We start from the raw sequence: 24,256 nt of genomic DNA on the forward strand, positions 1-24,256 counted from the left end.
ACTTTAAGGATGATAATAAAAGATCACTTGAACTGACAGTATGTCTACGACTAGAGCTGGGCGATAGAACGATAACGATATGTATCGCGATATAACTTTTACTCGATAGAGAAATTAAACTATCGCGATAGACTTCGCCGCTCTTGTCCTCTTAAAAAAAAAAAAAAAAAAAAAAAAAAAAACAGGTCAGCCAATCCAAATTAAGTAGCGCAGAGCCGAACCAATCACAGCCGCAGCGTCACGTCGCGTGACTTGTTACGTACAGCACAAGTGCCAAGCCGCACGTGTGTTTGTTTGGGAAGCAGCCAGCGCATAATGGAGGAAATGAGTGTGCCGACTAGAAAAATCAACCAAGCGTGACCGAAGAGAAAACAGATGATGGTTCCAATGCCGGAGAGATTGTCGAACGGAAGAGCCATAGAAGTTCCGTAGTGTGAAGGTATTTCGGCTATTTCAAGTCTGACAAAAAACAGAGTAGCGTGCACTGTAAATTGTGCCGAAAGCAAGTCTGGAAATACAATAAACTGGTGCATGCGTCACACTGTGCGCCACGTTATTGTTTCGGTGAAATGAATTTTTACAATACTGTTAATTCTACTCTCTGCAGTGTTTAAATGCTTACATATACACACAGTTACTGTCCGTCCACACATACGACTCGGTTCTGCTTCTATGCCCCAGCTTTGTTTACTTTTTCCCACCGAGGCTTCTAGACTTCTGATTGGCCAACATTTCTGCACGGTTAGGAATCTAGCGCCACCTGCTGCTTTGGCATGTTCATAGCAGCGTTTTCCTTCATTTCTGCCTTTATGTGTGGACGGGATTATTTTTTAAAACGAAAACGGAAAATCTCCGTTTTCAAAAATACCCGTGTACGTGTGGACGTAGCCTCAGTCTCTGACTGGAAGCGCTAATTCGTCATTCGGCTTTTGTCAGACTAAAGTAACTGTTAAAACTGTTTGAAAAGCTCAGCTATACAACAAGGAGAGATTGAGAATTTCCTTTTAGTTCTCAGTTTATTTGATATTGACAAAAGTTAGTCAGTTTTGTCTGTTCTTCTGTAAAACAAACTAAGATTTATTTTTAGAATTAATATTTTGTTTCTAAGTGGAACTGACAATTTAGTCTGTTTCGTTTGTTCTATTTTGAAACTTAAACGCTTTAGCGGCTGCCTTTTGTGTAGTTTGCAATATTTGCCTTTATTTATCTGAAAAAGTCTCATGTTCCTTAAGTACATCTACCCTGTTGAACTTATTATGGGAAATAAATATTTAAATAAAAACAAGCTGCTGATTATTTCACATTTTACTTGTGAGCAACGGCACATTTAAATCTTACAAATATAGTTATTTGGCTTATATCGTGATAGATATCGTTATCGCCTGAAATGAAAAAAACATATCGTGATATGAAAAAATCTCATATCGCCCAGCTCTATCTACGACATGGCATGACGTCGACAAGTTTTCACAAAGCAGGAGGGAAAAAAACCTGACCACTTTTAGAGATAGAATTAGATAATAAGATAATAACTACAACAAAATGATCTGTGTTTAAGCTACCTTATGGTCCGGCCCCCTAGGTCAAAGCCTGCTTCCACCTTTCCTTTTGCCTCAAGCCCAAACCCTGTCATTTTAGGTATCTCTGGCATGTGAAACACATTCTAGAAAAAGTCTTCCCAGAGTTTCTTATTTCAGCGGTTTGGCTTCTGTGAGCAAAACTTTGGGTTTTATGACACACAAATCATTGCAAATACATCTTGTAATGTTTGAGCCTTGTGCATATTAAGTAAGGTACATAAGAAAGAAATATTATTTTCCCCCTTTTTCAACAAATTTTCAAAAGAAATTCCAAAATTGCCATATAATTTGTACCACAGGAGTTTGCATGGAGGGACAAAGTATTTAGCTGTAGAATCAGGGGCGAACAAGCTAGTGTTGCCCCAGAGACAGATGACCCTAGTGGCGTCAGGAAAGGAATCCGGTGTAAAAATCTGTGCTAAATCAAATATATGGAGGCTTTTCCTGTGGCAGCCCTATGGGAAATGGAAAAAATGCTGTGAGTAATCAGTGAGTGTTAACCTAGGTTCACATTGGAAGTAACATCAGACAACCTGATGTGGAGGGGAAGAATTACAGAGCTGTGACTGCAAAGGACTGACCGGCAGTAGAGGCCAGTCTGATGCTTGGAACTATTAACAACTGCTGACCAGCTGACCTAAGCATTCAACAGGGTGCAACAATATGTAACATCTCTGACAGATTCTTAGCATTTATAAGTGAACTAAAGGATATGAAAACTGGGTCCTTAACTGCAGAGGTATCCACTGGAACTATGCCAGAGTTGGTGTAATATGAACATATTTTTCTTTGTACCACTCAGGAGCCATAGTAGCAGCAACATTGTGGACTAACTGTAATTGATATAGTAGTGCTTTACCCACTCCACTGAATAAAGAACTGCAATAATCCAGTATGGCTGTGATAAAAGCATGGATCATCCCATCCCAAGATTACCAAAGAAAAAGAAGGATTTGACTTTAGCTATCAAATATCAAATACTGCTTTCCTGCTAAGGAAAGTTATGATCCCCCCAAAGTCTGGTCACAAACTGTTGGAGCCAAGTCCAGGCCAATATTTTGCTCAGTTACATCATGCCATATTTAAGTATTTGTCATGATCTTTAAGTTTCTATTATAATCTTGATCATTTTATGTTATAATATAATAGGCTGTGCTCCATAAATTAATCCTGCTTTGTTAGTCAGTTGTTGTTGTTGTAAAGTGTTGATAGATGTCGTAAAGGGGGTGTGCTTTGGCCCGCATGCGGGGGGGGGGGGGGGGGGGGGGGGTAAAAGGTTAGGTAAGGAAGCAGGACGTGGAGCAACAGTTTTCTGACCGTCTCCGTTTTAATGTTATTTTTTGTTGTAACATAAAGGGAATATAAACGGAGCTCCCACCAGAGGCATTTGTTTTGTACCTTTCGATTTGTATGGAAAATAAATGTTTTGCCCCTTTTTTCCTTCGCCTCGTTTTTTGCTACCGGAAGGCATCCAAGCGACTTAACAAGAGCACGAGTCAGAAACTTTACGTTCTGCAGAAGCGGCAAAGGAGGACCGAAGGTTGCCACTATACAAACTTTGAAACTCTGTGGCACTAAACACTAAGGAGAAGCTATTATACTAAATTTTACATTCATGAGTCAAATTGAAGTCAAAGCACAAACTTGTAGTAAATTAATGTGGTGCATTTTCCATTGTTATACCTCTCGGACCTGTCTTCCCCATGTGATGTTTTGTGTAATGTATGTATGGCCGGAGGGTAAGATGGCGCCGCCATTGCGTGCAATAGGTCGGCAGCCTTATAAAATTTCCCCTTGTGGGACTAATAAAGGTATATCATATCAAATCAAATCAAATTTAAAAAAAAAAGCATTTCATTTTTAAGCAAAGAAACAAACAAAAAATGAATCTATTGTGTGAATTTATATATCTCAGCATGAAAACTGGACTTGCACGTTAAAACAGCTGAGCAATAACAATTCCCCACAGTTCTCTATCCCTCCCATCAGTTACACAGCTCTCCTTTTAGCAAGCCAATCACTTACTATCCATCATTAATTCTTCTATTCTTCTGTTGAACCATGCATGTATCATCAGTTTGCTGTGTGTGATGCAGTATGAGGCTGTGCTTCTGCAAAGCAGCTGTGAGCCCGGAAGCCCAACTTAGTGAAGTCAGAATGAGACCGAAGGTTAGAGCCACCACAGGGAGATGGACAAGGGGCACACGCACACTCACTCACACACATACATTTTTTTTAAATTTGTTTCAGCCTCTCTCGTTTCTCGCTTCCACATGTGTCTGTTCCCTTACTCGCTAAGCCTTGGTGCGGTGATTGAACACGGCTACTTTGCACTTACGCTCCATAAACTGCAACACCTGCCCCCAGATGGGCAGAGTTTCTCTTTCTGTGTGTGTGTGTGTGTTCATGTGTGGGCCCCTGCTGGCTTCCTACGCTAGATGTAATGTACTGAACTGTATTAGCAGCAACCATAACATTATATGTGACATCCAAAGATGTTTCACAGTTGATTCCATTCCAATATGGTTCTTAATTCCTGATAATGTTTATTTTTCCAATACTGTGGCCAAAAAAAAAAAAAAAAAAAAAAATCCGTTTGTGATGTTTAAGCTAAAAGGGTTGTTTTAGAACATCAACTGGCACTAAAACCGTGACCGCCTGCAGGGCAGACAGGCTAAATATGTCGACGTACGCCCGTGAAGGCAGACATAAACAGAAAAGGTCGGTGTTGGAGTGCAGCAGCGCTGGATGAATGCCTCCACAGTGGAAGAACTTTTCTGCACAACAGCGCTTCTTGTCAAAGCACTGTGTGAAAATCTGCAAAGCAACAATCTGGGTCAGCTGTTGAAGCTATAAATGCACTCTGAGTTATGAAAATCTGAAACAAAAAAAGTTAAGAGACTCAAAAGCCTCAAAAAAAAGTTGCCTTTGAGTAATGTGATTACATGCAACTTTGCTATACAAGTCTAATGTAAAATGGTAAATTTGACAGAATTTATCAGATGAAATTTACTTGATTAGCACGCATATATATATATATATATATATATATATATATATATATATATATATATATATATATATATATATATATATATATGTATATATATATATATATATATATATATAATTGATTGCTAAAGTAACGACAGGCTGAATCACTTTCTCAAAACAATATGAAGTCAAAGCTATGACAGAGCACTCAGAGCCATTTTCGGGATATGGAAATAGTTTCTGATCTATCTCATCTCTTCTTTCACTAGGATGTGTGTCAAGACCAATCACAAGCACTCACTTAGCAATTACCAGATCCATCTGAACTTCTTATTATTGCAATTATTAGTCAAGCGTGCCTTGAAATCACACAAGACCTCAGCGGTAGATCGTACTTGCCGTGTTGGGACAATAGTCTATGAGGAAGGACGTGACCCGTGTAATGACAGCGGAAATGAAGGAGCACAGTTTTGATCGAAGCTGGGCAGCCACGCTACTTTTGAGACAGGATATTGGATGATTTTAGAAAATGGAGAAGTATTTGAAGACTGTGATAACGATAAGGAAAATGGCAAGGGCTGTGCCAGAACAGAACTCTTTTTTTTTTCCTACATGCAGACTGTCTGGAAGTGAGGAAATCCAACGACACTGGTTTCAGTCACGAGTTTGACTAAAAGGCACCTGGACAAAAAAAAAGAAAAAAAGAAAAAAGGAAAGCCAAATAAAATCAATGGTGCCGTTGGATGAATGTTAGGTTTGAAATCAAATATTCAAATAAAGCTCATGTAACCCATTTTTTAAAAATGTAACTTTAAATTAAAAGGAGTATTATATTTTTTTTCCTTTTTAAAACAAAAGCTATAACCTTTAAGTTAACTAAAATACTTTGCCAGCCTATTGTTCCACTTTACTGTTTGTACACATGTAAGAGCAGCTCAGTTCTTCTCATACCGATGCTCTTAAAGGCCACTGAGTAGGGGATTGCAGTTGGTTAAACCATTTACTGTTATGTATGATCTCACTGGTGTCATGCCCACGGTGCATCACTCTTTTCTCTCCTGTGTCAGAAATGCCCTGTTCTGTCTTTACCACATAATTAGTGTTAGAGTGGGTGGATGTCACATCACATGATTCATTCATCGAGTCACTGCCCTTCAACATGACTGACAACAGGTCAGAATAACAAACTATAGCAAAGATGAATATAATCTCTGGGATGCACTACTTACTCTTCTCCTCTCAGATTGGACAGAGGTGAGAGGACGGTTGGATTACATAGTTACCTACGAGTACCTGTTGAGATTACCTAGTTAACATGCAAACTTCAGTAAATATGTCTGTAACACAATCCACAGATGCCTTTGCCAAATTTAGCAGATGTTATTTGTTTCATATTCTGATCGTGTCACACTGTGTGTGTGTGTGTGTGTGTGTGTGTGTGTGTGTGTGTGTGTGTGTGTGTGTGTGTGTCTGTCTGTCTCATGAACTTTATCAGCTCAGCCAGCACTTGAATCTTTCCACAGTAAGCAGCTCAGACAGTACCGGCACAGAGATTTCCCTCAAACCTACTGATTATATCCTTCACCTCTAGGGGAAAAAAAAAGCAATGACTAGTAGAAAACTGACACATAATTTATATTAAAAAGCCAACTACTCTCTCTCTCACACACACACACACACACACACACACACACACACACACACACACACACACACACACACACACACACCTCAAGAAATTAAAAAATGACTTAATCACGCATCAGAACTTCGTGAATAAAAATTTCAAATTGAAAATCTTTACTGACATACAAAAGGAGACAGTGTTGAAAACAAATCATCAACCCTTTGAGGGCCGAATTCAAAATCACACCCAAAATGAAAGCAAAACCTGCTCATGGTTCAAACCTTCCTTCAATTTTTTGAGCACTATATAATTAACACTTATAGCATGACAAGCATTTACAAGCTGGTAACACAACCTCAGGTTGTACATATTGCATATATTTTAATAAGCCTCAGGCTATAATAATGATTTAAAAAGTTACATACATGCATAATCTTCACAGGAACTACAAATACACCACAATTTATGGTGAAATGCGGGAATGTTAGCGCTCCAACACCTGCCTTCCCAAATACAGGGTTCAGGTGAGGGAATGGTCACCAAGTCAGTGTGCGAAATAGCTTGTAACATGTGTAGCACCATCTCTGAATGGGTTTTAATGAACATTTTGGTGGATATATCCACAATGACATGGTCATTGTGTGAGCACTGAGCTATCGCTGCCGTTTTGCACATGCAGACAGCTCAAGAAAGCACCACAACTTTGGTGGTGGAGGCTGCCTTTGCAAAAAAAAAAAAAAAAAATCGATCTCCTGAACACTGTTAATAAACTACCATTAACAGGCTTTTGTTCGTCTTTTAAAATTTAATCGTCCATTTCAGACGTTACCTTATACAAGATAAAATACTGAACATCACATTCAAACAGGTTTTTTTCATTCGTAGGCTTGTTAATTGCTGATTAAAAAAAAGAATGAAAAAACCCCAAACACATTTGCTCCAATGAACAGATACCATACTTGTATTTTATTCATTTTTGGGGGGCTTCTATGAGGTCACGGTTGTTGTTTTTTTGTTTCATTTTTTTTTCAGTCAACACTCAAACCACGTCTCCTCAGCTTTTATTGCAGACAAAAAGCAGCATCTGCAAACTCTATTCAAAAAGAAAAAAAAATATGACAGTGAGTCTGCCATCAAAACTGAATGAATAATTATAATTCTCTTCAAATGTGAGCAGGCAGATCTGCAAACATGCACAAATTAGAACTCTAAGAGTTCAGTTCGCACTCCACGGGTAATGATGCCAGCATTTAACTTCGACGGGCAATGGAGTGAAATCTGCATTTATATGCACAGGCAACCCTACTTTGGAAGTCCTGAAAGATCCAGTAAGTCCTGTCAGTCAAAGCTTTGGGAGAAATGTGGCGCTTGTGCTACCAAACCTAAACTGTCCAGAATCAGCGGATTAGCATGTGGACTGCTGTCAGTTGTGAATGCCACTTCAGGGAATTGTTCACAGTAAGAACAAGCAAACACACACATCCACCCAAGTAGCCTCCACCTGCATACACATACACACTGTGACGGTCCAGATTTCTTCAGAATTCTGATCCAAAACCTTACACTCCAGGATTTTTCCTTTTTCGTGGATGTGTACGTGAGTAATTTAAGTACCTGTTTGAATGAGAACACATATAACTTGAAACATTTGTGTGCATATGCCCGCAGGTGTGAGTCTGTATGTGTTTTTTTCAGCGTGTGTATTTGCCTGCACAGCTACAGCAGGCTGAGTCAGCCTTGACAGCAGCAATCGGAAACAGGAGACAAGGACTTGGCGAACAACACAAGCCAGCAGCAAGGTCAAACGCTCACACACATGCACACAAAAAAAAAAAAAAAAAAAAAACCAAAACAAAACACACACATCTTTTTTTCCCCCGTCTTTTTGTCTCTACCTGCTGTAAGAAATAACTGTATATCTTATCTTAAGCAGATCCGAGGATTTAATTGTTTCAAAGTGTTTCAAAGTCAGCCGAGAGTTAATAAAAGGAAGCGGAGCAAAGGATGTATGTGCCAAAGTGTGCAATTAAAGGCGCTTTCGAAGGAGGAAAGGGGGGCTGCTGGGGGCTGGGGGGTATAAATATCGTCCCTTTCTGGACGCTACTGCTTTTCCACTCTGTCACTCTCTTTCACACACACGGCGGACCAGCCCACTTCCTTACCAACCCCATCTCTCACAGCGCTAGCCCGGACTTCCCACTGCAATTACTTATAAAACTTTTCAGGGCTGCCACACGTGGTCGGGTTTTTAAAGAGCTGCGTCCCCCTCCTCACGTGGTGCGGGGGGTATTGAGTCGTCACAGACCCCCTGAATGATCACCGAAAAATAAGGCGGCGCAGACAATAGCTCGTCTTGATGAATTCAATTCTTTCAGGACCCTGTACCGTTGTCCAGGCAGCTCCGGGCAAAACAATCGTTGCTTTGATAGTCCAAGAAACACACACTCACTCGGTTGCTCTTAGAAACTCCCTCTAACTACTTCCGAATTAGGATCTAAAGATAATATACATCTGACCTGAACCTGTGATTTCTTTTTTTTTGGGGGGGGATTCAGCTTTTGTATTCCTAGCGGTCTCCTTCCGCTTAAGCGTCAGGTGCACCTGATAGAGAAGAAACATCCGCGTGCCCGCTTCTGTTACAAAATTTTTAAAACAGAAGAAAAAAAAGAAGAAATTTAAAAAAAAAAAAAAACCCCAGAAAAAAACAACGATAACTTGAACTGACCTGGTCCGCAGTGGAAGCAGCAATGGTGTTCGACTCGGACATGATTTGATGCTGTGACCCAGTGGTGCTTCTCTGCTGGCCACTGTGGGCTCCTTCATTCACACCTTGGCTTTCAGTTCCGCAGCGAAAAGGGGGGGGGGGGGGGAAACACAGTATACCCTCCCTTTTGCCCTGGCTTGATTAATGCCTGAATTACTTTCACCTCATTTCATCTGATGGAGCTCCGCTTCCTCTCCGCCTCTCTTGCTCATTCGGCATGGTAGCCCACTCTCTCTCCCTTCTCCCTCCCCCCCCACCTTCCCACTGTGAGTCCAGCTCTGCCTCCCCTCCATCCACCCCGCTCTCCCTTCCTCCCTCGTTTTGCGCTCTTACTTTAATTCACCCCTCCCTTTCTTTCTCCTCTAACTCTTTTACTTTCTCTCACTCCCCGCCTCCTCCTTTTTCTGTCGTACTTCACCATTTCAGGAATATGCCCCCTCCCACCTTCTCCTCCGCCATCCACTGCCCCCCCCTCATCTCCCACCATCACCTCCCCAGAAAAAAAAAAAAAAAAAAAAAAAAAAAAAAAAAAAAAAAAAAAAAACACGCACAGGAGAGATCCACAGTCTTTTCCCTCTACCTCCACAATGAATGGCTCGTTGTCACTCCAGCACCTAGGCTGAATACAGAGCAAGTAAGTGGGAGAGAGGAGGACCCATGGTGGTGGTGATGGTGGAAAGGACAGGGGGGTGTCGAACTTCTAGTTTAGCTGGCCGGAGTAAAGTTGGAAAGGGGGGGGGACCCGTGGAGGTCCCATTGGCTTTGGCCAAGCACTCCCTCTCTCTTTCTCCGAACAGATTAAAGCCAGGAAACAAAAAAAGGAAAAAAAAAGAAAAAAAAAAAAAAAAGTGAGGAGCCCACAAGTGAAGAGCCCACACGGCTTCCACCGGACCCCCACCCCCCCACCGCCCCCACCCTGCCAACCCTTTCTCTCTGTCTCCCTTATTTCTTCCGTTTGTTTTCAGAGGCAGCTGCTGCAACTCTGCAGACCACCAACAACTTCCCTTTCAGCAGTACTTGACTCTTCCAAATCCTCGTCCGTCTCTACACCCTGACACTGCCAATGCCCACCCAGCCTCCAGCCCCCCCAAACCCACCAGGTCACACCGAGAGGCTGGCCAAGCCAAAGCCCTCCTCCTCCTCTTCTTCCGCAACATGTTCACAGAGTAACACCCTTTCAATTTTAAGCGCTTCCCTCCTAAGCCTCTGTTTTGATGCGCGCATTGTTGCACCATATGGCTAATGGCTACCCACAACAAAAAGAGGAAGCAGAAATGGGGGGGGATAAAAGTGCATCCAAAATGGGGGCGTGATTGAGAGGTCGAAGAAAACATCACTCATGCGGGAGAATAAGACGGTGTCTTTAAATAAGTCACTCAGCATCAGTTCAACCTCCGGATGTGGTTTAACATCAAAATGTGAAGTTATGTCAACAGCTGACAGGCAACTGGCCCCCAGCCTAATGGGTGTTTGATAGCCGTGGACAATAGTAGACCAACACCACTTGAGTGGAAGCCCTCAAGTTATATTTAACACATGACAAGCACTGCAGACAGGATGCTGTTCATTCATCTATCAGTTCACAGCATTTGAATCTCCCCTGGAATAAAAAGAACGAAGGCGATAAAAGAGTCATTAGCATAAACCCGCCCTACTCAGTGTGCTGAGAGGAAGTATTAGCAATAGTAGCAGTAGAAATTGACTCTGTAGTTTTCACATTTTTCATTGTTATTTTATAACTGACTTTATTTAGAGAATATGGTGGAATGCTATGTTCTCAGCTTGTGCTAGCATACTTGTTTAGCAACTTAAATCGGTAAATTGTAACGATGTAGCGCACAGAGACCGATACCTGGTAATATGTGACAGTAAAAGGCAAAGAAAATTCTAGGACTTCACTCAGACTTCTTGAATCAATTCTACTACACAATAAATCTTTGCTACACTCTCATAAATTCTATTAAAATGCTCTGAAATGTTTGAAATTAGCTAGCTTGCTAGCATCTAGCCGTGGTTGTTATTTTCATGTTTCAGCCCAGAGGTTGCTCCTAGTTTGCTATTTACGGCACTTTTTAGCACCTTGTAGAGCAACTTGCTACTTTTGTAACCACTTCCATGGCTAATGAGTGTGCATAGATTCACAGTAGCTACCCCAACACTAGATAGAAATTTATAAAACGCATTAAGTCTTTGTACAGGTCAGACTTAAAGTTGTAAGAGACATATTAGATAACATCACTATCTGTGATTATTCACAGGGTGAAGACAGCACCAGCTCAGGAAGCCTGCTCAGTGCAATTTCTACATTCTCGAAATGCAATTATTTCTCATGTTAATGAATACAAAGGCTCCGGCTTTCTTTGCAGCAGCTATCCAGACGAGCTGGGAAACATATAATTAAAGCACAATACAGCCTGTCAGTGCGACCCACTCCTTTGCTGCTGGGGTGGTCCGACCACTGGGGAAAAATCTGATATATAATCACAGTTCTGCATCTGAGGCACCTACAGTGGGACTGCTCTACAGTGTGGTATCAGTTTGGCTTTGTGCAACATGTAGAATGCACTTCTAGTTGTAAGAGTCACATTTGCATAGATAATGCCTCACTGCTTTTATGCAAAAGAGGTTTTTTTATGACGGCAAATACTAGTGGAGCAGGCAATGGCGGCTGGTTTTTCCAAGGCAAAAGTTTCAGTGTGTGCATGTGCATGTGTCTGCGTATTTTGGTGTTTGAGCCAGTGCTTTGTGTCAATGTATGTCAGAGACCATTTTTGTGAAAGCAAATTTTTTGAAATTGTGAAATATGAGATTACTGGAGTGAATCTTAGTATCTTTTATGGGGCTATTTAAGGGATATAACAACCTATTGTAACAATATGGATGTGTGCATGTGCATATGAGCGTACTGGGTATTCAAGCACGCATTTGAGGCCAAAACTACGGCCAATCATTAGTTCCTCCACAGGGATCCAGCCACTTCTTACTAGCTTTGCCTCCAGAGAGTCTGTTGGCCTCAGATTAAGTCAAAGAAAATGAAAAGCTTCACAAGTGCACCCACCCACACGCATACTGACACTTAACTACACATAAATCATGCAGGCAGTAAGTGTCGGGGTAATCAGTGAAAGAAAACCCAGTATGAATCTGGTGGGTCAAACAGATCTCAAAACAATTGTTTGTTGTGGCTGTAGCTGCAGTTTGTGGAGGGGAGGGGGTCCTTGTTTCATTAACTAATTGCCCCATTATGTTAGGTCATTTAACTCTAATTGGAGAAGCACAGATGCTGCATCTGAAAATAATGCCAACTTGTTAAACTGCACATTTAATTTCTCTGTTTGCTTGCTTCGATTGCAACAAGTCCAAAGAGAGGATATCTTTCTTTGCGCAAACAGATATCTCAGTGCAGATCATAGAGAATAAACCCTGTAATGCCAGCAGAGGGAGAAGAAGCAAAAACATCATACTTTAACTCCAGATGGAAGCAGCTGCCAAAAAAACTAAATGAAAATAGCTCCCCTGCCTGAGACCTAGTAGATTAATTCATTCAAACTTAAGAGAAGTCTGGCTGGAAACCACTGGCATGGATTCTAGTAGCTTTCAAATATAAGCAAGGAAACATCAACGGCCAAAAGCCGAAAGTCAAATAATGAAGAGGGCAGGCAGCAGAACACTGATAAGGTCAGAATGGATCTCCTTTTTTCCCTCAAGGCTGTCTATTTAGCTTCCAAACACATGCCAGCTTCTATTATAGGTAAGTCTAATGCTTTAACACAGACACTGATCCTGGACTCTGCCATTAAATGTTTAAAGCAAACAATGGAAATAGAGGAATTACTTTAAAGCTCCAGCTCGGCCAAACATGGCTTCACACCGAATCTCAATTAAACAATATGCAGTAATTTGAAGATTAATGTACCCTGGGTCTTACGTTTCTTTAGGAGGCTTACTAAGCAGACTTTGTAAAGCAGGTACTAAAATGTGCTTGCTGTGTTATTTTAAGCACATCCAACTCTAATAAGAAAGCAGGTTGACTTTGGGCCACACAAAGAGAAGTGGGGGAACATTTTACAAATGAATCATTAATTTAATGCATTATTTGATTCATTTTAGGTTAAAAGAAAGAAGAATGTGGGCTTGAGATGGCATGCGTGTGTGGTGTGTGACTTAACAGCATTGGTTGTTTACACATTGTTCTTAATAGTTGGCAGCTGGCAATGACATAAGACAGTACTGTAGAATATACTATAAGAGGATGCTATAGAAGATGTAAAGTATTGTACATGTACAAACTGTTGCACATGGATTTGGGTTTATGACCATGCCCTCAAGCATTCAGCTGTTTTTATCTGTCCACATGTTATAATCATATGGTAAAAAGTATTAATGTTATTATCTTAAGGTCTGCCCATTGGCAGAATCTGCTACCCTTCATCTACCAGCTCACTGATTTGCTCATACTATTTCCCACTATTAAGGTTTGCTCAAAATATCCATATAGCAAGACATATGTTAATGTTTTGAAAGAAATATCAGTTAGCTATTAAATGGATCCCATTTCCAGTTAGACTTAATAGAAGATTAGTAATAGAAGATATTTTATGTCCTGCAGCTGTAGCATCCAACCGGGTTGGGAGATGAAAGCTTATAAGTTGGAACAGCAGGAGAACTTTGGTTTACATTGGCCACTTGTTAAACTAATCACATATCAGGAAAAAACTACTTAGCTAGTACAATGCCTCTGGTATTACACACCCTACAGTGGGGCAAAAAAGTATTTAGTCAGCCACCGATTGTGCAAGTTCCCCCACTTAAAATGATGACAGAGGTCAGTAATTTGTACCAGAGGTACACTTCAACTGTGAGAGACAGAATGTGAAAAAAAAAAATCCATGAATTCACATGGTAGGATTTGTAAAGAATTTATTCGTAAATTAGGGTGGAAAATAAGTATTTGGTCACCTCAAACAAGGAAAATCTCTGGCTCTCACAGACCTGTAACGTCTTCTGTGAGAAGCTTTTCTGTCCCCCACTCGTTACCTGTATGAATGGCACCTGTTTGAACTCATCTGTATAAAAGACACCTGTCCACAGCCTCAAACAGTCAGACTCCAAACTCTGCCATGGCCAAGACCAAAGAGCTTTCGAAGGACACCAGGAAAAGTATTGTAGACCTGCACCAGACTGGGAAGAGTGAATCTACAATAGGCAAGCAGCTTGGTGTGAAAAAAATCAACTGTGGGAGCAATCATCAGAAAATGGAAGACATACAAGACCACTGATAATCTCCCTCGATCTGGGGCTCCACGCAAGATCTCATCCCGTGGGGTCAAAATGATCATGAGAACGGTGAGCAAAGATCCCAGAACCACACGGGGGGACCTGGTGAATGACCTGCAGAGAGCTGGGACCAAAGTAACAAAGGTCACCATCAGTAACACACTACAACGGCAGGGAATCAAATCCGGCAGCGCCAGACGTGTTCCGCTGCTGAAGCCAGTGCATGTCCAGGCCCGTCTGAAGTTTGCCAGAGAGCACATGGATGATACAGCAGAGGATTGGGAGAATGTCATGTGGTCAGATGAAACCAAAGTAGAACTTTTTGGTATAAACTCAACTCGTCGTGTTTGGAGGAAGAAGAATACTGAGTTGCATCCCAAGAACACCATACCTACTGTGAAGCATGGGGGTGGAAACATCATGCTATGGGGCTGTTTTTCTGCCAAGGGGACAGGACGACTGATCCGTGTTAAGGACAGAATGAATGGGGCCATGTATCGTGAGATTTTGAGCCAAAACCTCCTTCCATCAGTGAGAACTTTGAAGATGAAACGAGGCTGGGTCTTCCAACATGACAATGATCCAAAACACACCGCCCGGGCAACAAAGGAGTGGCTCCGTAAGAAGCATTTGAAAGTCCTGGAGTGGCCTGGCCAGTCTCCAGACCTCAACCCCATAGAAAATCTGTGGCGGGAGTTGAAAGTCCGTGTTGCTCGGCGACAGCCCCAAAACATCACTGCTCTCGAGAAGATCTGCATGGAGGAATGGGCCAAAATACCAGCTACTGTGTGTGCAAACCTGGTAAAGACCTATAGTAAACGTTTGACCTCTGTTATTGCCAACAAAGGTTATGTTACAAAGTATTGAGTTGTATTTTTGTTATTGACCAAATACTTATTTTCCACCCTGATTTACGAATAAATTCTTTACAAATCCTACCATGTGAATTCATGGATTTTTTTTTCACATTCTGTCTCTCACAGTTGAAGTGTACCTCTGGTGCAAATTACTGACCTCTGTCATCATTTTAGGTGGGGGAACTTGCACAATCGGTGGCTGACTAAATACTTTTTTGCCCCACTGTATACTCAGGATTATGTTCAAATAGGCAGTTCCACTTAATCACAATCAGGCTTGATGCTCCTGTCAAACCTTTCCTTCTCTTGTAGCTGTGAAACTCTAAGCACTGATGGGCGTTATTTGGGGATTGCACCCACATGCTATTTTGCCCTGTTCTGTCATGGTCCTGGGTCTTTTGACCCAGCGTTTTAAGTTTGAGTTTATTTTGTTCATTAGGTTATCTAAGTTCATTTGGTTATTAGACTCCTTGTGTTTTCTTCCCCTGTATTTAAGCTTCCCCTCACCCTTCGTGTTTCATGCTGCGTGTCTTATGTTATCAAGTTTGTATTATCATGCCTAAGTGTTTCTAGTTCTTATTATTTCCCCCTCCGTTTCCAACCATGTTAAATCTCCCCTGCTCTTCATGCGTTTCATGTCTGTGTCTTACGTTGTCAAGTTCTGGTTGTCGTGTCTAAGTCTGCATGTTTCCCGTTTTATTTTGAAAAGGGGTCTTGTGTTCTGTGCTCATGCGGTTAGTTTTCTCTTGCCTGTGCATCATTATGTTTATCCTAGTCAGCTGTTTCCTCATGTGTCTCCACTTCCCCTAATCACCTCCTGTGTATTTAAGTCCTCTGTTTTCAGTGTGTGATTGTCAGGTCGTCTGTTGTCCATGCCATGCTTCCAAGTTTCTTGTCTAGGTTTTTCTTATTGTTTGTTTAGATTCCCCAGTTTAGGTTTGTGTTAATTTTGCTTCAGTTTGCCTTGCCCTTTGTTTGTACCTTTTCTACCAGCCATATTAAACGGCTCACCTTTTGTTAACATTCAAGTTTTGTTCCCTGTTCCTTGGAGTCTGCATTTTGGGTCCTTTTTTCAATTCATACAGTCTGCCCTCACCAGACTGTGACATGTTCAGTAAGTCTGGCCATATGTTTAATCCTAATATTAATCAATAACACCAATTCATAGCTTGAAAAGTTCACCTAATTTTTATGTAACATTATTTCTTATGGAAAATCTTTATTTTTTTTTATTTCAGAAGATCAAATTTGACAAAGACCATTTAGTGTAGTCTAACAGTTATGGTTACTGTGGTAATGTTGTGTATGTTAAACTTTGACTTTTGTAATGACAGAGTTCTGATAATCTCCCAAGTATAAAGGAGAAAGTTGCTTTGACAGTGGAGGGCACGTGATGGAGGAAAGTGAGAAAAATGCACCACTTGGACATGAAAACACTAGTGTGAAGACAGAAATAATCGCTTTCCATTTGATTTTGCTTTCCATTTCATCTCGGCCGTCATGCTCGTCTCTCCTTTTTGAAAGCCCTCTTATCTGCACTGACAAATAAACTCAAATATCACTGCATAATCATGACAGATAACTCATGCCTTTCTTTTGTTGGTTGAAAAAAAAAAAAAAGCTTTGTAATCCTAAAGGCCAGTCAACACAATTCATATTCAGCTAAAAGTTACTAAACTGCACAGTCACACAAAATGTTCTTTCACTCAGGTGAGTTGACACGAGTTTCCTCTAAAGGCGATGCCGATAGGTGTAATGGCACTGTCACTATATCTATGCAGGCGGCTGCTTTTTCCTTGACCTCCATCCAGTGCTAACAGGATGGATAAGTGTCTGTCTTGCATACAATATTTATATTTATAATGCAATCAAGAAATGTCTTCTGTTATTTTAAAAATATCTCCACAATTTCTGATATCAAGTTGTTTTTTTTCTAAAAATTTCCTGGTTCAACTACATCGTCAACTCAAACAAACGCACAACTTGTGCAACGTATCTACTTTGAACTGAGTTGACTCAACCAAAACTGTGGTACACAACAAAAGGGATGAAAAGAACAAGAGAAAAAGAGCAAACTCCAAATGCAAGGTCAAGCAAACACAGTTGGTGATCAGTGGCTGAACTCATACAGTGGTGCAATCTTAATACTAAACTAGTGAGTTTGAGAACAAACACACACAACAGTGCACCCTGATGAAGGCAAACATTCAATAAATAAAGCACTATTCTAACCATATTGGACATTGTAGCTATATAGCTCGTGTAATTTATATCTGCACATGGAACTCATACCTAGCGCAGTACTGTAGGTACACTCAGGACCCTGTTTGTTAATCCCAACATCCCTCCATCCTCTCTGTAATGAATATATAATATATAGAGAGCATAATGCCACTTGCACTTACTTGCGATTAGGGCTGCCACGATTTGTCGACTAGTCACGATTACGTCGACTATCAAAATCGTCGACGACTGATTTAATAGTCGACGCGTCGTTTGAAGCTTTGTAAGATCACAAAAGACGCTGGAATAAGTAGCAGGATTTAAGAGTGTAATAACGGACTGAAACAGAAGATGGCAGCATTGCATGTACAAGGATGTCAGCTACCGTTAAACCCCGAAGAAGAAGAAGAAGCAGCTGTGTCCCAGAATTCATAGCGCGGCCCAGCGCAGTTTCCAACAATGGCGGCAGCTGGCTAGTTTTAATGTTACTCTTATTATTCTTTCTGGGTCACAAAATAAACGTTTAACATATTTTCAGGCGAGAATGTAGCTGTGTAAACCTCAAATATCTGCTCAGTTTATCAGGACACCACATATTTTCAAAAGCGCTCCGACGTTTTCGGAGACATCTGTTACCCACTAGCTCGTTAGGCTCACTAGCGCCGTGAGAACACCGGACTCCCCGCAAATCGTTTTCAAACCCACCGCCGTCTTTCGCTACTCAGGTTAAATATATATGAGTCACTTAGATAACTTAAAATGTTATTGTTTGGCTTTTTTTTTAGTATTTTATTTGTTCCTGAGTAAATCAGTTTGTCTGAGATTAAAGTTATAGTTTTTACACAGCTGAATAAACGTCAAGCAGACAACTGATTATCAGAAGTGTGAGATGCTCCAGAATATACTCCAGTGTCCTGTTATATTTTAGATAGCAAGGAGTTTATTAAACTTCACCGAAACAATCCGCAAATTTCATTAAAATTTAATAAACTATCATCTTGTCTTTATTTTTAGTTAGCACAGACCTTAAACACTTAAAGCTGTAAGCTAATGATAGTCAATGGCGTGTCCAGCGGGGTGGCCTGGGGGGGCACAGGCCACCCCCCCAACCAGACTGGCCACCCCAGGTGCCACCCCAAAGGCAAAACAATAAAATTCAATCAAATATCAAATGTCCGATTATGTTTTCACGGTGACGCTCAGATATCCGAGTGTAGGTGAATGCAGCATCGGCTTCTGCGCTATGTGCATCACGTTAGCAAAGGTAGGAGAGCCAAGCACGAAAGACGTCACTGCAGGAAACAATTTTTCGGTGAAAGAAAATGAGGACAGAATAAATGTCCCGGTAAGTAATATTAAGTTTGTTGAGTTTAGTAAACTTCGGCGAAATTAGAATACCAAGGAAAAAATAACACTTAAAGAATTATTGCAGCCGTGGAATATATCAGACAGTATGCTACAGAGGGCAGCTAACATAAGAGTTATGAGTTATAAGATGTAATCTAAGTAGTAACATTGCTGTATGGAGCTGCAGATTTGGTTGCAGGTTAACATAGCTGGACTGGCCATCGGGCTTATTTGACTTATTTTTTATTTTTTTTGTAACGGCATGAACAATGAGAGGTGGTGGATTGGCCAGATGCAGGTCGATGTGTAGAAATAACTCCGTTGTTTGGTGGTGGCTATGGCGGGGCTTCCACAGAGGCAGCAGGTGGATGAGGGAAGGGGAGGCAGGAGGAGAGCCCCGAGGCAGCCGCCAGTCCGAGTGTCAGGTGAACTGAACTTCAGGTAAGAAGTTATGACCTGCAGTCTATCTGGGTCAGATATGAACTAAGTTTAGGTGGAGTTTATTTTCGTTGTGCTGACTTTTTACTGTCAGTTGCAATAACTCATACTGCGTTCTAGCCAGCTTGGAGTTTTTATACAGCTGTTCGGTTGCTATGATGTTACTGATAGTGAACTTTATTTTATTCATAAGGTTAGTTAGTAGAGTTGCCAACGGCTCCTTAAAAAAATGGAATGGTCCCTCAATCAGAGAAAATATTACACGTTTCGTATTGAGCTGAGAAGAGACGCAGTTTGTCCCGAACTTCAGCTAGAATGGAAAAAGACACAAAGCTGGATTTATTCTGTCTTTACGCTGCACAGCTGCCTCTTCTCTCATCCTGCCTCTCCTGTTGCTACTTCAATCATGAAACTGATCGATGATCAGCTGATCGGCTTTTCTCTCTTGTTTGTTTATCGCCCACTTTGCGCCAGAAAGACGAAACCAGCAGATGTTGCGCTAAACAACAGCAGCACGTTTAAGCTTGATCGGCTGTTGTTAGAATTTATTTAATATTAATTTCTAGTATCAGCTGATGTTTGCTGGAGCCACAGCTGTAAAGCTGCTGGTCATGATGTCGGTTTGGATATCTGGTGAGAGGGAAACGTGAAGACCACCCACCAGGATCCTTTTTTATGTAGCTGACAGCTGGTAACTGTGCAGGGGCGGGTCTAGCAAAGTTTTGCCAGGGGGCCAGGTAGGGCATTAACAGGGAAAGGGGGCACAAAGAAATACTTTTCTTTCTTATTCTCATTTAAAATATCTAGCTTTTATTAAATAATTATCTAAATCTTACAACCAAAGTTTTTATCTGACGTAAAATGTATAGAAATCATACATATACCAACAAGACTGTACATCACTGTCACCACAGGGTTTGTTTTCATTCAAAGGCTTTATGGCTTTAATACCTGGTGGGTCGGTCTGTAGTCAAAATGCCCAATTTTCTGTCCCAGTCCAGCCCTGCAGGTTAATACTGGCAGTGTCACCATGCCAGCTGAATGTATTTCATCATCAGCCAGTGTTGTTCTTTATCAATATTACCAAAGTTTACCATAAGGCAGCATAGAAAGTATTTACTTGCTTTCAGGTTTTATTCAAATATTAGTCTTTTCAGTTGTTTCTCCACTTTTTTCCTGTTTCAAAATAAATCACCAGTTTGTGAGAAGATTATCTTCTTTTTTTAACAGGCAGAGAAAGTTTTACATTGGAACTGGCTAATTTGTCAATTGTTTGCTACAAATGTTCGTATTTTAATATTCAAAAATGTTTTTGCCCAAAACATATGTGCACTACATGTCAGTAAAAATACTATGCAACTATTGCTGTCCTTGAATGCTGAGTAAACACTGACAAAGCACTGATTGTATCTCTTGTACTTTATCAACGCAGTATCTAAAAACTTTGCACCGTAGTGGTTAAAATCTCATTCTAATAAGAGTTAAAAGTGCATTTGGTTATTAGGTTTACAGGGTTATTGAATTATGGTTAAGGGTTGGTAGAATTTTTTTTTTAAACATTATCTGCCAATTAAATCTGCCACCCTTCTCCAAATCTGTGCCCCTACCTGGCCCCCCCAACAAAAATTTTCTAGACACGCCACTGATGATAGTTATATAAGAGCAGATGCTGCTGGTGCAATAAGCTGTAGTTTTGCGTCCAATGGATGATGATCTGATTAGTCGACTAATCGCAAAAATAATCGGTGACTAGTCGACTATCAAAATAATCGTTTGTGGCAGCCCTACTTGCGATGACAATAAACATCACTTTGACTTTGAACAGTCATCATCTGTCAGCTGGAGCATACTAGCCCAGCCTGACACTGTGCCATTTTTATATTAAAACGTGCATTCGAGTAAGTTTTAATCTGCAGCCACAAAGTGTAGCTTCACTATTTGCACTGTATTGGTCAGCTACTGTGCCTACTAAAGCCAGTGCTTGGGAGTCTACCAGACAGATCAGAGCACGCTTTGGAAGGATCTCTCCAGTCCATGTAGTCTAAGTATAGGTCTATTTTTGACTTGCACTGCTTCGAGCAGCACAGAGGAGATGAGAAGAGCAGGAAGTTACACAAAGAAACAGCACAGACCATCAAGTGAATTTTTAAGAAAAAAAAAAAAAACAAAAAAAAAAGGGCTCTGTGCTGACTCAAAGATCCACTTCCGAAGCCTTCGCTGTGTCCTTTGAAGCCACTTGAACGAGGAAACAAAACCACACTGGAGACTTTTGGTCGCAAACCCACATCCAGTGTACCCTGTTTGCAATCCTAATATATAGGTAATCTTTCCATTATATCCATTAACCTCCTAGGACTTGGCGTCCACATATGTGGACATCACATTTTGGGTTATTTAGACCAAAATACTCAATTTTGCTCTACATGGGCCTGATATCCAGTTTCGAAGGCATTATACTGCTACTGTTCTATCAAAATTTTAAAAGAATATCCTCATATGTGGTTCTTATTTTTCTTAAAAAGCAAAAATAAGGTTAAAAAAAAAAAAAAAAAATCTGGTAATTCTTTGTTTTTACATTCACCGGACCCCAATATGCCCAAATATCAAAGAGAAATTAAAAATGCATGCCGTGGAAGAGCTCGGGTCTTAGGAGGTTAATAAACAAAAAAACCCTCAGTGTAACTATGTGCTTCTGGCAATTTGGGCTTTAGCTAACTGAATAAATACCTTTTTCACTGCCTGACAGCATGTCTCCTTGCCCTTTAGCATTCACAGATCAACATGCATTCGCACTGAACCGCTAATCTCACAGGGAGCCAACATCATGTCAAGACTTATTACATCCTCCACAATCTATATATCTGTCCCTTACAGCAATTAGGTTAATATCTCTTCACCTCTCATTAGCTCAGCACGCCTGTGATGGGACGTCTGACTGTGATAGAGACCTCCAGCTGAAGCATCGATAAGCCCAGACTTTCTCTTGCCTCCTGAGCGGATCATGTGACAAGTATCTGACACAGCGTTTAGGCCCGAGCGGTTGTGAGAGAAGACGGGATGACATAAGTGCACGGAAGAGCAGTGGGGAGAGAACTTCACAGGGTTGAGGTTCACAATAGGACAAGCGCTGCAGGAGCCGCAGAGCAGGGATAAAAGGAGGAAAACACAAAAAGATCAGTTTTGCAACAGCACTTTGGCTTTGTCTGGCGCCACAAAAGACAAAATGTGTTGAAGCGCAGTCGGAGGGAAAATCAACCTTTTTTTATTCAGTCCAAAACAGCTAGCTCTTTAATTGGGGGGGGGGCAAAAACATCAGCTGTGGAGAAAAAGAAAAAAAACAAAAGTCAAGCGGGGAGATAAAGAAAACATAGAAGGGAGATGGGAAATGGAATAGGGTATTAGTGAGTGATGTTTGTCCAGCCGTCCAGCTGACCTGAACACAAACTGGCCTAGCCAGCACCTGAGAACCCAGGAGAGAAACACAAATGAAGGAAAGGAAGAGAGAGTTAAAAAAAAGAAAAAGAAAGAGGGAACAGAGAGACATTTCCAACGGTTGGTTTAACCTGAAGTTTCCATGATAAATTCTCCACCCATCCCCCTGACCCCTCATCTCTCTGCTTTGGCTGGGAGGGCCCCAGCTGTTCGGTCTGTATAAATAGCGTGAGGCTTTAGCTCGGACCCCGGGGGAGCGCGGGGCTCATTGGAGAGAAGGCACGGGAACAAATCGGGCCGGAAAAAGCACACAACATACACATTTTGACAAACATATGGGACCATTGCTGGGGATGAAAGTGCGAAACATGTGAGTGAAGTTGGCCTCACGTGGCAAAAGTCACTGTCGCGCTTAAAATGTGGCGAGAGAGGAAGAGCGGCAAACGGCCAGGAAGAGACGTGACATCTTCACTCGCTAAAAAAACGTCTTCGAAGACAGCCACTCGAACAAAAAAGGCAAACATGTTTCTTTATGGCAAAAGCGTATGCACACTGTACACCAACTACATATTCTACTCTGAGTCTATAAGCAACACAAATCTTTCAGAAATGACTTGAAGATTAGAGCATTAGAGATTAAAGCCACCTTGACTACCCTTCTATGAGCACCTGTGGTTTGAGGGACAACAATAGCCCTCCTGTTATTCATTATGCTTTAAAATAAGCTTTGGCCTTGTTGTAATGTATTGTTCATTTGCTTTTTGTTCTGTTTCACTGCTCTATTTAATACTGCAAAATATTAGAGAGAGAACCCTATTGATTTGACAGTCCCCTATGAGCAAGCGCTTAACGACAACGGGAACGAAGAACCCCCTTTTAACAGGAAGAAACCTCCAGCACAAGCAAGCAGGTTCAGACAGGATTCATCTGCTGTTTGATAACATGTAGTAGTGGAAGATGAACATATTTGGAGGAATGAGAGGGAAGTGCAGGAGAAGAGAATGTTCCTTCAGAGCCTATTGCAGTATAACTTCGAGATGATTTAGGGTCAAGTGATCAAGCTTCAACTAAAAAGCCTTACCAAAAAGGACTGATTAAGCCTAATCTTAAGGCAAAGATGGTGTCTGACTCCTAAAGCTAAACTGGGAGCTGTTCATTCAGGACTTTGTATGCAAGGAGAAGGATTTTAAAGTCAATTCTTGATTTAACGGGGAGCCAATAAGAGAGGCAAGTATGGGAGAAAAAGGACCTGTCTCTCTCCCTCTCTCTAGTCCTCATTAGTACTCTCTGTGCAGCATTTTGTATCCATTTAAGACTTTTCAGGGAGCCATTAGGACAACCTGATACAGATACTAAGCAAGAAGCACTCCGAGAGCGCAATCTTCTCGGAGTGCTTCAGCATTTACTTTTAAGGGAACAGTATTGTATTTTGTGCAGTAAAAAACAAACAAACAAAAAAACGGATAACAGCAGCATGACAGATGATAATTACACAACATTATGTATGAACAGATAATGAATAATAGGTACTGATTTGTAAATAACTGCATATGAGTAAATTGAGCATTTATTTATTATTTATTTATTATTATACTACAGGATATCAGACTGACTAGACTCTTTCTCTTAACAATACTTTCTTTATTGATGTAACAGATTTTAGGGTCAGATGTGACATGATATTTGGATTCAAACTATAACGGGATATTCAGAATAC

At 41.0% G+C, this 24,256-nt stretch overlaps 1 protein-coding gene across 4 annotated transcripts in view; it reads right to left on the reverse strand.

The window, feature by feature from the left end:
• Positions 1 to 24,256, reverse strand: part of slc6a9 (solute carrier family 6 member 9) — a 98,581-nt gene that overhangs the window by 51,800 nt on the left and 22,525 nt on the right. Inside the window, exon 1 of one of the 4 annotated variants that reach the window (XM_085390305.1) lies at positions 8,927 to 9,064. The exons of the other annotated variants lie outside the window; for them this stretch is intronic. Coding sequence (XP_085246431.1) covers positions 8,927 to 8,968 — 42 coding nt within the window. The 5' untranslated portion in view covers positions 8,969 to 9,064. Of the gene's footprint in view, positions 1 to 8,926; positions 9,065 to 24,256 lie in introns of those variants that run through there. 4 annotated transcript variants of the gene reach the window in all.

Source organism: Rhamphochromis longiceps, linkage group LG18, assembly GCF_057381845.1.
Source record: "Rhamphochromis longiceps isolate RC_006_pf linkage group LG18, R_longiceps_female_GT1.1, whole genome shotgun sequence".
Classification (NCBI taxonomy): Eukaryota; Metazoa; Chordata; class Actinopteri; order Cichliformes; family Cichlidae; genus Rhamphochromis; species Rhamphochromis longiceps.